The sequence below is a fragment of the Gasterosteus aculeatus genome, chromosome 10 (genome assembly GCF_964276395.1).
Source record: "Gasterosteus aculeatus chromosome 10, fGasAcu3.hap1.1, whole genome shotgun sequence".
NCBI lineage: Eukaryota > Metazoa > Chordata > Actinopteri > Perciformes > Gasterosteidae > Gasterosteus > Gasterosteus aculeatus.
This window is the reverse complement of record NC_135697.1, coordinates 16,729,270-16,743,420: the sequence shown is the minus strand read 5'-3', so window position 1 is coordinate 16,743,420 and position 14,151 is coordinate 16,729,270. Positions and strand designations below refer to the sequence as shown.

The following is a 14,151-nucleotide window of genomic DNA, read 5'->3' as shown; positions in this document are numbered from 1 at the left end:
TATATATATATATATATATAAATGGAAAATAGTGAAATTGTATATATATTTGCTGTGGGAACTGTGAGTGAGGGCTGAATGTGTCACAGGATACTGATTATTTGCCACTAAGGGTCAGAAACATACAACAGCCATTGACATCTTTAAATTAAAAGTGAAAAACTACAACACTTTCAAACAAAGACTAGCGGACAACTCCGCCCCGTGAAAAGCTTACACAACGAAAAGAAAACTGGAATATTCGCGAATATTTTTTAACAACGTGATATTGAAGCTGTATCATCAGAAATGATCAATTCTGAATAAAACCAAGAAACTCACTTTAAGAACACTGATGTAGCCTCTCCTGCCATTATGCTATTAAGACAACAATGATAACATCTTAATTTTAATAAAAAAAGTACTGCCGCAACAAAATACAACATATTGCATCCCAAAATTTTCGACCTTACATTTTTAACTTGTTTTTTAAATGTTTTCAACCAACATTGACATTTTTGATATTTGGACTTTTTTTCAAAACATTTTTGATGCATTTATCTTTTTAAAGTATTTTTCCTTAATTATTTTCTGTCTAACATATTTTGACTTAAAAAACATAACATAATTCAACCTTATATTTTTTCACTCTTTTTACATGACATTTATCGACCCAACATATTTATGACCCAATTATATTAATCCACCTAAAACATTTTTCAATCTAAAATTTTTGGCATTTCTAAAATGTCTTCCTTTTTTTTCTCCATGAGATTTTTCGACCAAAATTGTTTTTAGACATTAATGTCATTGACTTTGTATTCGATTTCAATATATAGATAGAGAGGTTAATATTGTAATTGATCTGATATTTAAAATTGAACATATCTGTAACAATTCTTGAATGCGTCAGTATTTTTAACTTACTAAAACATACAATAATATTTTGGATAAAGACTTTTATTAATTAATTTTCTTTTGTTCAATGTTTAAATTGAATTATTATGAGGTATTTCTTCTAGACATGATTTTATAGCTATTCATTGAGAAAATATTTCAGTAGTGGACAATCTTCAAGTGTGAAATGATTCACCTCTTTCAGGAGAAGATGGCTGGGACTTTTTTTAAATATTTGGCGGTAACGATAAAATAAGGTTTCGGGATAAAACTGAAGAAAGTTAATCTATTAAAAGTCTCAAAAGGTGAATCATTGTTTTAACTATGAAACTCACAGATGTTTCAGTGGTAAATATATGTTTTATCTTTAGTAGTGAAACCTGCCTGCCGTCATGGTTCAGCGCTGATGCCTGGGTGTTGCCGTGGTCACGGAGCTCAAAGAGGGAACGTCTTACATTAGTTTAACATCAGTTTAAGATCAGTTTCCTCCGATCTGAAGAATGCCTAAAACAGAACTAGTGTCCTCCTCTGCTGCAGCCTCACACACACTTCATGGCTGTCTCTCGCTGCAGTGGGGCGGGTCGCCCCCACCCTGACCGTGCTGCCCCCCTCCAGCGAGGAGCTGCAGCAGGGGAAGGCCACGCTTGTGTGCCTGGCAAACAAGGGCTTCCCCTCCGACGGGAGTGTGGCGGACGGTTGTAATGTAATCATGAATGTGTGTGTGTGTGTGTGTCTCCAGTGAAGTGCGTCAGTCAGTTCGGTTTCTGTTCCTTCTGACTGAAGGAGGTTTTTGTACGACTCTTTTTCACTGTGTGAACACCCACTGACTGTTGATTACATGAGCACTCTGACAGTAGTAATGTGCTGCATCTTCAGCTGTGACTCCACTGATGCTCAGAGTGAAGGAAGATCCTGATCCACTGCCTGTAAAACGACCTGAAGTTCCTGATGCTCGACTGGTAGCAAGATAAATCAGCAGCTTAGGAGCTCCTCCGTCTCTCTGTTGGTACCAGGCTAAACGATTAGAGCCATGAACATCCTGACTGGTTGTACATGAGATGGCGACGGAGCCTCCAGCAGCAGAGCTCACTGCTCCAGGCTGAGTCACTGTGACCTGGCCTCTGGACTCTGAGGACACGGAGACAAAGACATAAAGCAGCGTCATGGTCGTGTCTCCTTCATTTCAGAGGGACGCACGTCCACAGAGGAGAGGACTTTGGTCCTCTGGACTTTACCTGTGAAGCAGAGGAGAGTCCAGACGAGGACGCAGATCAGAGTCATGTTTGTGATGAGGAGGATCTCTGTGTCTTCTGCTGTGATGAAGGACAGCTGTCCTCCAGGGTCCAACTCTCAGGACTATAAGGTCTCCCAGAGCACTGGAGCATGTGCTGCTGATGCAAAGTGTCTCTATGGAAATGCTGTGCCTGACTCCTCTGATGACGCTGGTGATCAAAACGTATAATAGTAATGAATTAGTTGCTATTCAAGAGAGTTATTTTTACCCATACTTATTTGAACATGTCATTACTTAAGTTGAACCATTCAGCGATGATTCTTGTTCACATGACGAGAACAAGCGCAGATCATCTTGTTTGAGGTTTTGGCTTCAAACATGAAAAACTTAAAGCCAGTTAACACAGTAAAAGCCTCTCAATCTGCATCCTTTACTGTAAGATGCCTGATCCATGAAACTCAGAAAGCTTGGATGAGACGACAGATTTATTTCAGTACTGAAACCTGTCTGCTGTCACGGTTGGGCGGTGATGCCTGTCTGTTGCCGTGGTTACAGGATTCAGAGAGGAAAGTGAAACTTGAAGCCACCTCTGCTGAATCTATAAGAATCTCTCTCTCTGCGGTGGGTCGGCATATTTTAAAATTATCGGAAAGTCAAATTTAACATTAAGGGTCATTGTCTTCATCCGTCACTTGTGTTCAATCCCGGACGCACCACCAGAGGGCACCGATGGACCAACACGCTGCTCTGCTCACCAACAGGCGACGACAACAGCGTGTGTTGTAGCCATGACGATGCATGTTTCGTGTGTGTGTGTGTGTGTGTGTGTGTGTTACAATAAATATACATTTATGATCATTTTGACTTTTTTGGATATTGGAAATGTGTAAAGAAACACTAAAATATTAATATACATTTTTGTAAAATGTTCTTTAGTAATCATTTATTTGTTTTTTATTAATTAAATATCACTCACAGATGTCAAACATTCATCAAATAACCGGTTGAATACACATTTACTTTGTGTTGATCAGTTTGATGGGTCGAGGTCTTGTACACACTGAATGTGTGTAGTGTGTTTGTGTGTCTGTCACAGAGTCGTGTGTCTCTACTCTCACAGGTTTTTGTACGGCGGTTCGATGCCTTCGTGTCACTGTGGATCACGTTTGGTGGAGGAACCAGACTGAGCGTTGGAAGTAAGTCAAACCTTTAATAATCTCATTGTTTCTGACTATAATGTGTTATATTTATATTTGTATTCAACAGGCAAAACAGAAAATAGATGCTTTTATATATTTATGCATGTAATTCAGGGCTGATTTTTTGCAATCCGAGAAAAACTTTCCATCAGTGAACTTTAAAACATTATTTTTATGAAAAGTCAAAGTAAAAATATCTGTTTCTTTATTTAAAGCTCTTTCTGATTTCATGCCTTAGTTTCTCCTCCTTTATACATTTATATTAGAGAAGCTCTACTAAACATTTTGTTACAAACTCCTTTCTACTTATAACGTGTAAAAAACATGAACCTCAAGAAAAATATCAGAATGTTGGTTTTTGTTTTCTTCATAATGAAAAATGATCCGATTATTTGAATAAATGTTTACGGACGAGTTAACGATCGACTTCATTCTCTCAAACGTCTTGAACTTTAAAACCATATTTTTTAAACTTTGCCTGAAATCCACATGAAGAAAGTTTGATTGCTGTTGGTTTATTTTCTCTATTAATTCACGCTTGAAGTCATTATTTTAGACCAACGTTTTTGGACAGTTTGAACATTTGTCCTCATGTGGACGTTTCTTCTGTGGTTTCATGTCCTCCTGTCTGAGGATTGTCTCTGTGCTGATGTGCATGAGAGGCTTCTTGAAGGGAAGTGAAACATGGTGTGAGTGAGTGACTGCTGGAGCAGAAGAAACATCTGGCAGAAACTCCTCAAAGGACTGAATCGGCCCTCTCACAGTGAAGGGGTCCCATGTCTGGTGCTTGATTGACAGCTGATCGTGTCTCCTAGGTGATGTCCGGCCCACCCTGACGGTGCTGCCCCCCTCCAGGGAGGAGCTGCAGAAGGGGACGGCCACGCTGGTGTGCCTGGCCGACAAGGGCTTCCCCTCCGACTGGAGTCTGGCCTGGAAGGTGGACGGCAGCAGCAGCAGCTGGGAGGAGAGCAGGAGCCCCGGGGTGCTGGGGGGGGGCGCCCTCTACAGCTGGAGCAGCACCCTGAGGCTCTCTGCAGACCAGTGGGCCAAGGTGGGCTCCGTGACCTGTGAGGCCACCCAGGGCTCCCAGACTGCGCTCTCAGAGACGCTGAGGAGAGACCAGTGTTCCCAGTGAGCTGAGCCACTGGGGCTCTGATATTGGTTCACTCTCATACTGGTTCAGTCTGCCTGTAACTCAACATTTTCTGTTCATTTCTTGTTTTAATCATTGTCTAAGTTGCTGTTTCATTCAATAAGTTCTGTTCTTTTATTTTGTTCAACATAATAAATAACATTTCATCAAATTCATTGTTATCAGTATGTTATTTTAAAGTAGACGGATGTTTCTCTTTCTCTAGTTCCAATAAATGCAGAAAAAGTTCTCAACTTGAATTTTTATAATTATTGGAAATGGCAAGAAATACTAAAATATTAGGATTGTTATTGTAAAGTAAACATAGGTTTGTCTTTCTTTGGTTGCAATACATCTAGAAACAGTTAACTCAACTGAGTCTTGAGATTTCATATTTATTGGAAATGTGTAATGAGCTTAACTGAATGTGAGCCAGATATGACCAACGTATTGTCATACTTTGTTTCACCATTAAGGGAAAAAAAAATACTTTTTTAACAAGTCTGATTTTTAAATGTATTAAGGAAAACCCCTTTAACAGAATCTACACCACAGGGTCCGTCAGTCATTGTTTATAGTCAAAATAATCTTAATTTAACAACAGTTCGAGATGTGTTAAGTAAATTGGGATTGTAAAGTAGGATATCTTCATTATTTTTTATCATAGTATTAATAAAGTTCTTTTGAGTTAGCACATTTCAACAACAATGTAATTCAAAGGGCTTTACATTAAAGCGTGTAGTGTAGTTTTAGACTCTAAATAGTAAAATACAGTAATAATATGCAGAGATGCAGTAAATCGATCAACATCCCCGTCTGGTTCAATTAAAAGCTGCAGCCAACAGAAACGTCTTCAGTCTTAATTTGAAGCCGCTGAGAGTCTCAGCAGACCTTCAGCTTTCTGGCAGTTTGTTCCAGATGTGTAGCAGAAGATGTGAAGCTGCTTCTCCATGTTTGGTTGTGACTCTGGGAACAGAGAGCAGAGCCAGAGGACCTGGGGGGTCGGGATGGTTCGTAACGTGGCAGCAGGTCACGTGTGTGTTTTGGCCCTGAACCGTTCAGTGACAAGTTATTAAAATCCTGTTGAAGCCTCTAATCCTTGATATATTCTTCAAGTGACAGTAGGGATCATAGTAGATGTGTGTGTCGTCTGCATAATAACGAATACACACTTTGTTTCTTTGCATAATGTGAGCAGGTGGAAGCATGTAGATGTTGAACAGGAGAGGCCCCAGGAAGGAACCTTGGGGAACACCTCATGTGTTTTAATCCGCTGTGATGTGTAATTAGCTACAGACACAAAGGGCTCACGGTTCTTCAAGTAGGATTCAAACCAGTTTCGTGTGACTCTTAAGCCTAGTTTATGCTTCTGTGTTTTCAGAGAGACGCAAGGACACGCAGACGCAAGAGCCACTTGCGTGTCCCTTGCGTGTCTTTTCACACGTCCTTGCGTGCGTCGACGCATTTTTCTAGATTTTTCTCAAAATCTACGCAGCCTCCTGCATATTAAAACAATATTTCCTGACAAAACGATGAAGTGTCACTCAAACGTAAAGTGTTCCTGTGCAGCTGTTGAGTGGATCAGTTCCTCTCCAGCTGAGGAGGTTTTTGTACGACGTTGTTTCACTGTGTGAACGGGGGGCTTGAACCTTGCTGACAATAATAATCTCCTGCATCTTCAGTCAGAACTCCTCTGATGGTCAGAGTGAAGTCACTTCCAGATCCACTTCCACTGAAACGATCTGAGATCCCAGACTGACGACTTGTAGCGTAATAAATCAAAAGTTTGGGAGATTCTTCTGGTTTCTGTAGGTACCAGTGAAGGTAGGTACCAATGCCAGAACTGGCTTTACACCTGATGGAGACAGTCTGTCCTGGAACAACAGACTGAGATCCAGGAGACTGAGTCACCTGGATTTCTCCTGATGAACCTGGAAAACATGAAGAAGGGTTATTGAGACAAATCCAGTTTGGAGAAAGATGATCAAGATCCAAACAGAAGAGTCTCATTTCTTCAACACGGAGAACAGGTGTAGAAGGTCCACACTGCTTGTTCCACCGTTCTCCCTCACAGCAGAACACAAAGCCTCCAGAAGAGGGTCTCACCGTGAACAAGGAGCCCCAGGCTGGTCAGCAGTAGACTCAGTGACATCATCATTGTGCTGCCGGCGTGCCAGTGTGCGTGAGGCCTGGACCGCCACTGATCAGCTCTCTTAAGGCGTGTGAGCAGAGAGGAAGGACACGTATGCAAACACACATGACCGGGTTTCACTATTTAAATCGCCTGTGATGTAACTTCTTAAGAAACACGTTAACATGACCATGAACTGAAGACTCTTCTTCAACCCTCCAAAGAACAGTTTGAGCTTTATTAAAGTTTCCACAAACACAATCATCACTCGTGTGAATTAAACAGTGAAACAGTAATCAAGAGAAGTTTCCACCAGGATCTTCAGCTTGGTTTTATTCTGTAGAACAACATTTCTTCATGGTTCACGTGTCACACACAACTCTCCTCTGAGGTGATTTTCTTCTTGTCTCCAGTTTTCAGTTAATAGTTCCTGTTTTATTTCGGTGGACTCGGCTCTTGTGTTTCCCCACTTTGTGATCGTGTGCTTCTTGGTGGTTGTGTCCCTCCTTTCATTGTGTGTTTCTTCGTGTCCTCTTCTCTCTGGGCCGGTTTCTTCTGTCTCTTTTAGAGTATCGGCCATAACGCTCTTCCCTCCCTACATGTGCTTTCCAGTCTACGTACCTATTGAACGCTGCCTTCAGGTAATCACCTCGTGCTTCAACTTCTCTGCGCATTCAGTCTTTTGTATGTTGGTGCCGGTTTCATTGATAAAACACAGTAACAGAGAACATCTATTTCAATAAGTAGACGTTCCAGTAATGAACCAGAATGAGAAACATCTGCGTTTCCTTCACACAAGTTCTTTCAGTCGTGATCTGAGTATGAGACAGAAAGAAGAACAGCCGCCGCCTGCAGAGACGCATGAACGCTGACGAGTCCTTTCATAGCTCACAACACGTAGCATGACGCTAACATCTCATTCTGTATGAACCCAAAGACAGACGCACTAATGCAACCTGGTCGCACTTATTCCTCCAGATCGTCTCTTATCTGCAGCTTCACTGATCTGAGAGACCAGATCAAATGAGATCATTCATTCAACTGGATGATAAAAGTCTGTTTGCCTCGTTGAACGTTCATGATAATTCTCTCTCTGTTTCAGGTAATGTGGTTTAAATAAGTCTCACCTACTTCTTCATTCATAGCTGTCTCACAGCAAAATGTGTAAAAGCTACGTTGGTCCACAAGGGACAACGTAGTATTGTCGCCATTTGCCCCCAAAATTGTGACAATACTCTGTTTTTTTCGGCCTATTCATTTACATTTCCTTGCAATTGGGTCACGTGACTATCAAGTTACCCTCAGCTAAAAAAAGAAAATGGCGGACTGTCGGTCTGTTATCTGTGATAAACACACTATTTTACATGAGCATAGAGGAGGTCAACACGCAGTAGGATCAAGTAAAAGCAGAGTGATACCATTTTGGGATCTGGTTTACAGACAGTTTAAAGATTGAGAAAAGACGAATATCATGTCAATATTACTGATTTCATCTTTACTTTTCTCAAAAACTATCTACTATCTCGAATACTACGTTTTTCTTTGTGGACCAACGTCCCTGTTACACATTTTGCTGTGAGACTGAGTTGGAACATATGGGGGAAAGAATCATTTGAATTCCATCAAGATCATTTTTGTCCTTGAACTCTTTGTAATAAATGTTCATTAGTGGTTACAGTAATAATAGTGAAACACTAAAAGCTCTTGATGAACGTGTACATTGTGTATGTACACGTTCAGCAGTAGACTCAGTGACATCATCATTGTGCTGCCGGCGTGCCAGTGTGCGTGAGGCCTGGACCGCCACTGATCAGCTCTCTTAAGGCGTGTGAGCAGAGAGGAAGGACACGTATGCAAACACACGGAGCCAGTGAGTCCTCGTCACATGACCGGGTTTCACTATTTAAATCATCTCACAAGGGAGAGGAAGCCTCTTAGGATCCAGACTCCATCAATCAGTTTGAACGGAAATTTGAGTTCCAGTATGATTTTAAATCATAATACACAGGATATTTTTTCACATATAATAGATATTTAGTGGTATTCTATATTTATTTGGTACCGAATATCCTAAAAAAATATATTTAACTTTAAACCGTACATTACAACTATTACTCGTATCATAGAATTTTATTTGTGTCGAAGCGCAGTTTGTCCGGTTTGACGAAGACATGTCCGAGATCTCCACAAGAGAAGGAGCACCCCAGAGAACGCGTTCCTCTCCCTTCTTCTTCTCATTCCATCCTCCTGACTAAAGACAAACGGTCTCCTACCCAAGCCAAAGAGCTGGATCTAAACAGGAGGTTGAATCTTTTGTCTGCTGCTGTGATGAAAACATCCTAAAACTAAATGTCGGAAAGACCAGAGAGCTGATCACTGATTTCAGGAGGGTGGTGGAGCAGGTCTCCCAATGACAATCGAGGGTCAGCAGGCATTGTCCAGTCACAGAAATATGTCGGGATCTACCTGGGTACTAAGTTCAACCCTGATGCCGTATTCAAAAAGGCTCAGTCCAAACTCTTCTTCTTGAGGAAACTAAGGTCCTTTGACATCAGCAGAACCCTTCTTCACATTTTTATCACGGGATCGAAGCTAGTGTCCTCTTCTACGCCAGATACCTGAGACACTGAAGGACTCCTACTAATGCTAAATACTGAGAGTGCTGAAGAAACAAGTAGTCCCTTCAAAACAAATCTTTATTACTATATTTGTATTAGTCATCAACACTGATCCACAGATAAGGTGAGCTACTGGTGTGTGTGTGTGTGTGTGTGTGTGTGTGTGTGTGTGTGTGTCTCCAGTGAAGTGCGTCAGCAGTCAGTTCAGTTTCTGTTCCTTCTGACTGAAGGAGGTTTTTGTACGACTCTTTTTCACTGTGTGAACACCCACTGACTGTTGATGGAGTGAAGACTCTGACAGTAGTAATGTGCTGCATCTTCAGCTGTGACTCCACTGATGCTCAGAGTGAAGGAAGATCCTGATCCACTGCCTGTAAAACGACCTGGAGTCCCTGATGCTCGACTGGTAGCAAGATAAATCAGCCGCTTAGGAGCTCCTCCGTCTCTCTGTTGGTACCAGGCTAAACGATTAGAGTTATAAACACTCTGACTGGTTGTACATGAGATGGAGACGGAGCCTCCAGCAGCAGAGCTCACTGCTCCAGGCTGAGTCACTGTGACCTGGCCTCTGGACTCTGAGGACACGGAGACAAAGACATAAAGCAGCGTCATGGTCGTGTCTCCTTCATTTCAGAGGGACGCACGTCCACAGAGGAGAGGACTTTGGTCCTCTGGACTTTACCTGTGAAGCAGAGGAGAGTCCAGACGAGGACGCAGATCAGAGTCATGTTTGTGATGAGGAGGATCTCTGTGTCTTCTGCTGTGATGAAGGACAGCTGTCCTCCAGGGTCCAACTCTCAGGACTATAAGGTCTCCCAGAGCACTGGAGCATGTGCTGCTGATGCAAAGTGTCTCTATGGAAATGCTGTGCCTGACTCCTCTGATGACGCTGGTGATCAATGGATCAATCAGCTGATCGCTCCATTGATCAGGAACGTGTCAGTGCTCGTTAACGAGTGTTTGATGCAGTTTGATGGAAAACTTTTCTTCCCGAATGTTTTATAAGATCTCCAAAATTTACTACAATGTAAATTAACATCACAATGAGACAAAATTCATCAAAATGGATATTTTTTCATTCTTATAGCGCACAATAAATATACATTTATGATCATTTTCACTTTTTTGGATATTGGAAATGTGTAAAGAAACACTAAAATATTAATAGACATTTTTGTAAAATGTTCTTTAGTAATCATTTATTTGTTTTTATTAATTAAATATCACTAACAGATGTTAAACATTCATCAAATAACCGGTTGAATACACATCTACTTTGTGTTGATCAGTTTGATGGGTCGAGGTCTTGTACACACTGAATGTGTGTAGTGTGTTTGTGTGTCTGTCACAGAGTCGTGTGTCTCTACTCTCACAGGTTTTTGTACGGCGGTTCGATGCCTTCGTGTCACTGTGGTGGACGTTTGGTGGAGGAACCAGACTGAGCGTTGGAAGTAAGTCAAACCTTTAATAATCTCATTGTTTGTGACTATAATGTTATATTTATATTTATATTCAACAGGCAAAACAGAAAATAGATGCTTTTATATATTTATGTATGTTTCTCAAATATTTTGCAATCAGAGAGAAACTTTCCATCAGTGAACTTTAAAACGTCATTTGTATGAAAAGTCAAAGTAAAAATATCTGTTTCTTTATTTAAAGCTCTTTCTGATTTCATGCCTTAGTTTCTCCTCCTTTATACATTTATATTAGAGAAGCTCTACTAAACATTTTGTTACAAACTCCTTTCAACTTATAACGTGTAAAAAACATGAACCTCAAGAAAAATATCAGAATGTTGGTTTTTGTTTTTTCATAATGAAAAATGATCCGATTATTGGAATAAATGTTTACGGACGAGTTAACGATCGACTTCATTCTCTCAAACGTCTTGAACTTTAAAACCATATTTTTAAAATTTGCCTGAAATCCACATGAAGAAAGTTTGATTGCTGTTGGTTTATTTTCTCTATTAATTCACGCTTGAAGTCATTATTTTAGACCAACGTTTTTGGACAGTTTGAACATTTGTCCTCATGTGGACGTTTCTTCTGTGGTTTCATGTCCTCCTGTCTGAGGACTGTCTCTGTGCTGATGTGCATGAGAGGCTTCTTGAAGGGAAGTGAAACATGGTGTGAGTGAGTGACTGCTGGAGCAGAAGAAACATCTGGCAGAAACTCCTCAAAGGACTGAATCGGCCCTCTCACAGTGAAGGGGTCCCATGTCTGGTGCTTGATTGACAGCTGATCGTGTCTCCTAGGTGATGTCCGGCCCACCCTGACGGTGCTGCCCCCCTCCAGGGAGGAGCTGCAGCAGGGGACGGCCACGCTGGTGTGCCTGGCCGACAAGGGCTTCCCCTCCGACTGGAGTCTGGCCTGGAAGGTGGACGGCAGCAGCAGCAGCTGGGAGGAGAGCAGGAGCCCCGGGGTGCTGGGGGGGGGCGCCCTCTACAGCTGGAGCAGCACCCTGAGGCTCCCTGCAAACCAGTGGGCCAAGGTGGGCTCCGTGACCTGTGAGGCCACCCAGGGCTCCCAGACTGCGCTCTCAGAGACGCTGAGGAGAGACCAGTGTTCCCAGTGAGCTGAGCCACTGGGGCTCTGATACTGGTTCACTCTCATACTGGTTCAGTATGACTTGTAACACATTCCTGTTCATATCTTTTCTTCAATCACTGTCCAAGTTCCTGTTTCATTTATTAAGTTCTGTTCACTTTTATTATTTCAACACAATAAAAACTTTTCATTAAATTCTTTGTCATTCAGTATATTCATTGTAGAGTAAACAGATGTTTCTCTCTCTCTAGTTCCAATAAATCTAGTCTTGAGATTTTAAAATTATTTAATAAGTATAAAGAAATCTTAAATATCATTAGACATTCTTGGCGTTTGATGAACAAACTCTCTGATAAGAATCAATGTAACTGAATTTGACCCAGATATGATCAGAGTAGTTTTCATGATGCTTTTGTGACATCATTAACTGAAAAAAAAATATTTTAATAATGCTGTGTTTATAGGAAAATCCCATTAACAGTATCTACATCACTAATAAGGTCTGTCGGTTGTAGTATCTATTCAAATGAATCTTAATTGAACTACAAAGTCTGAGAAGTTTTAATCAAATTGGAATAGTGAAGTAGGATATCTTCAGCATTTTATATCACCATAGTATTAATAAATATAAGTTTATTCTTACAGCACATTTCAACAACAAGGTTATTCAAAGAGCTTCACATTAAAGCATTAAAAGCATCATGAGTGAAGAACATTGATTTGAACATTTATTACTAAAACAATAAACAAGCTTTAATCTGAATAAACATTACAGTGTAGTTTGAGACTCTAAATAGTGAAATATAGTAAGAATATGCAGAGATGCAGTAAATGGATCAACATCCCTGTCTGGTTCAATTAAAAGCTGCAGCCAACAGAAACGTCTTCAGTCTTAATTTGAAGCCGCTGAGAGTCTCAGCAGACCTGCAGCTTTCTGGGGGTTTGTTCCAGATGTGGAGCAGAAGAAGTGAAGCTGTTTCTCCATCGTTGGTTGTGCCTCTGGGAACAGAGAGCAGAGCCAGAGGACCTGGGGGGTCGGGATGGTTCGTAACGTGGCAGCAGGTCAGGCGTGTGTTTTGGCCCTGAACCGCTCAGTGACAAGTTATTAAAATCCTGTTGAAGCCTCTAATCCTTGATATATTCTTCAGGTGATATTAGGGATCATGGTAGATGTGTGTGTCGTCTGCATAATAACGAATACACACTTTGTTTCTTTGCATAATGTGAGCAGGTGGAAGCATGTAGATATTGAACCGGAGAGGCCCCAGGAAGGAACCATGGGGAACACCTCATGTGTTTTAATCCGCTGTGATGTGTAATTATCTACAGACACAAAGTGCTCGCGGTTCTTCAAGTAGGATTCAAACCAGCGTTGTGTTGAGCCAGAGAGTCTCACCCAGACTCTCAGTCCGTCTCGTAATGTGTCACCTTTGACCTCGTTGAACGCCGCACTGAGTTCCAGTAATACTAAGACTCTAATAAAAGCAGTACGATCCAACTAAAACACAACTGTAGTGTTCTACTATGATTACAAGATCATTAAAACACAAACCATCCATTTAGGTTGGTTGGAAAATAAACTATAACTATATAACTAACCATATTATTATATAGTTATTATTAAACTTTTATATCTATCAAATTTACAAATAAATCTGAATCACAAAAATGATTCTTGAAAACATATAGAGGTGAATATTGTATTTCAGAGATTAATATATAGTGATCATGTAAATTGTATTAACGCAACCCATATTCAACTAGGTTATCATTCATTCTATTCGTAACAATATTTCCTAACATCTTTAAAAAGGATGAAGTGTCACTCAAACATAAAGTGTCTGTGTTCCTGTGCAGCTGTTGAGTGGATCAGTTCCTCTCCAGCTGAGGAGGTTTTTGTACGACGTTGTTTCACTGTGTGAACGGGAAGCTGTAGCCACTCTGTGAACAATAATAATCTCCTGCATCTTCAGTCAGAACTCCTCTGATGGTCAGAGCGAAGTCACTTCCAGATCCACTTCCACTGAAACGATCTGAGATCCCTGACTGACGACTTGTAGCGCGATAAATCAAAAGTTTGGGAGATTCTTCTGGTTTCTGTAGGTACCAGTGAAGGTAGGTACTAATGCCAGAACTGGCTTTACACCTGATGGAGACAGTCTGTCCTGGAACAACAGACTGAGATCCAGGAGACTGAGTCAGCTGGATTTCTCCTGATGAACCTGGGAAACATGAAGAAGAGCAGAAGGGTTATTGAGACAAATCCAGTTTGGATCCAAACAGAAGCGTCTCATTTCTTCAACACGGAGAAGAGGTGAAGAAGGTCCACGCTGCTTGTTCCACTGGTTCTCCATCACATCAGAATGTCACTGTGGAGAAGCATAGCCTCCAGAAGAGGGTCTCACCGTG

The 14,151-nt window shown here is 41.1% G+C and overlaps 2 gene segments (V, D, J or C); both read left to right on the top strand.

The window, feature by feature from the left end:
- Positions 1-2,732: 2,732 nt before the first annotated feature.
- On the top strand, positions 2,733-4,613 carry LOC120826795 (Ig kappa-b4 chain C region-like). The segment is given in 3 exon segments: positions 2,733-2,917; positions 3,231-3,306; positions 4,125-4,613. Coding segments are annotated over 3 exon segments (405 nt in total).
- Positions 4,614-10,169: 5,556 nt separating this feature from the next.
- On the top strand, positions 10,170-11,937 carry LOC120827046 (Ig kappa-b4 chain C region-like). The segment is given in 3 exon segments: positions 10,170-10,217; positions 10,566-10,641; positions 11,451-11,937. Coding segments are annotated over 3 exon segments (429 nt in total).
- The last annotated feature ends 2,214 nt before the right edge of the window (positions 11,938-14,151 follow it).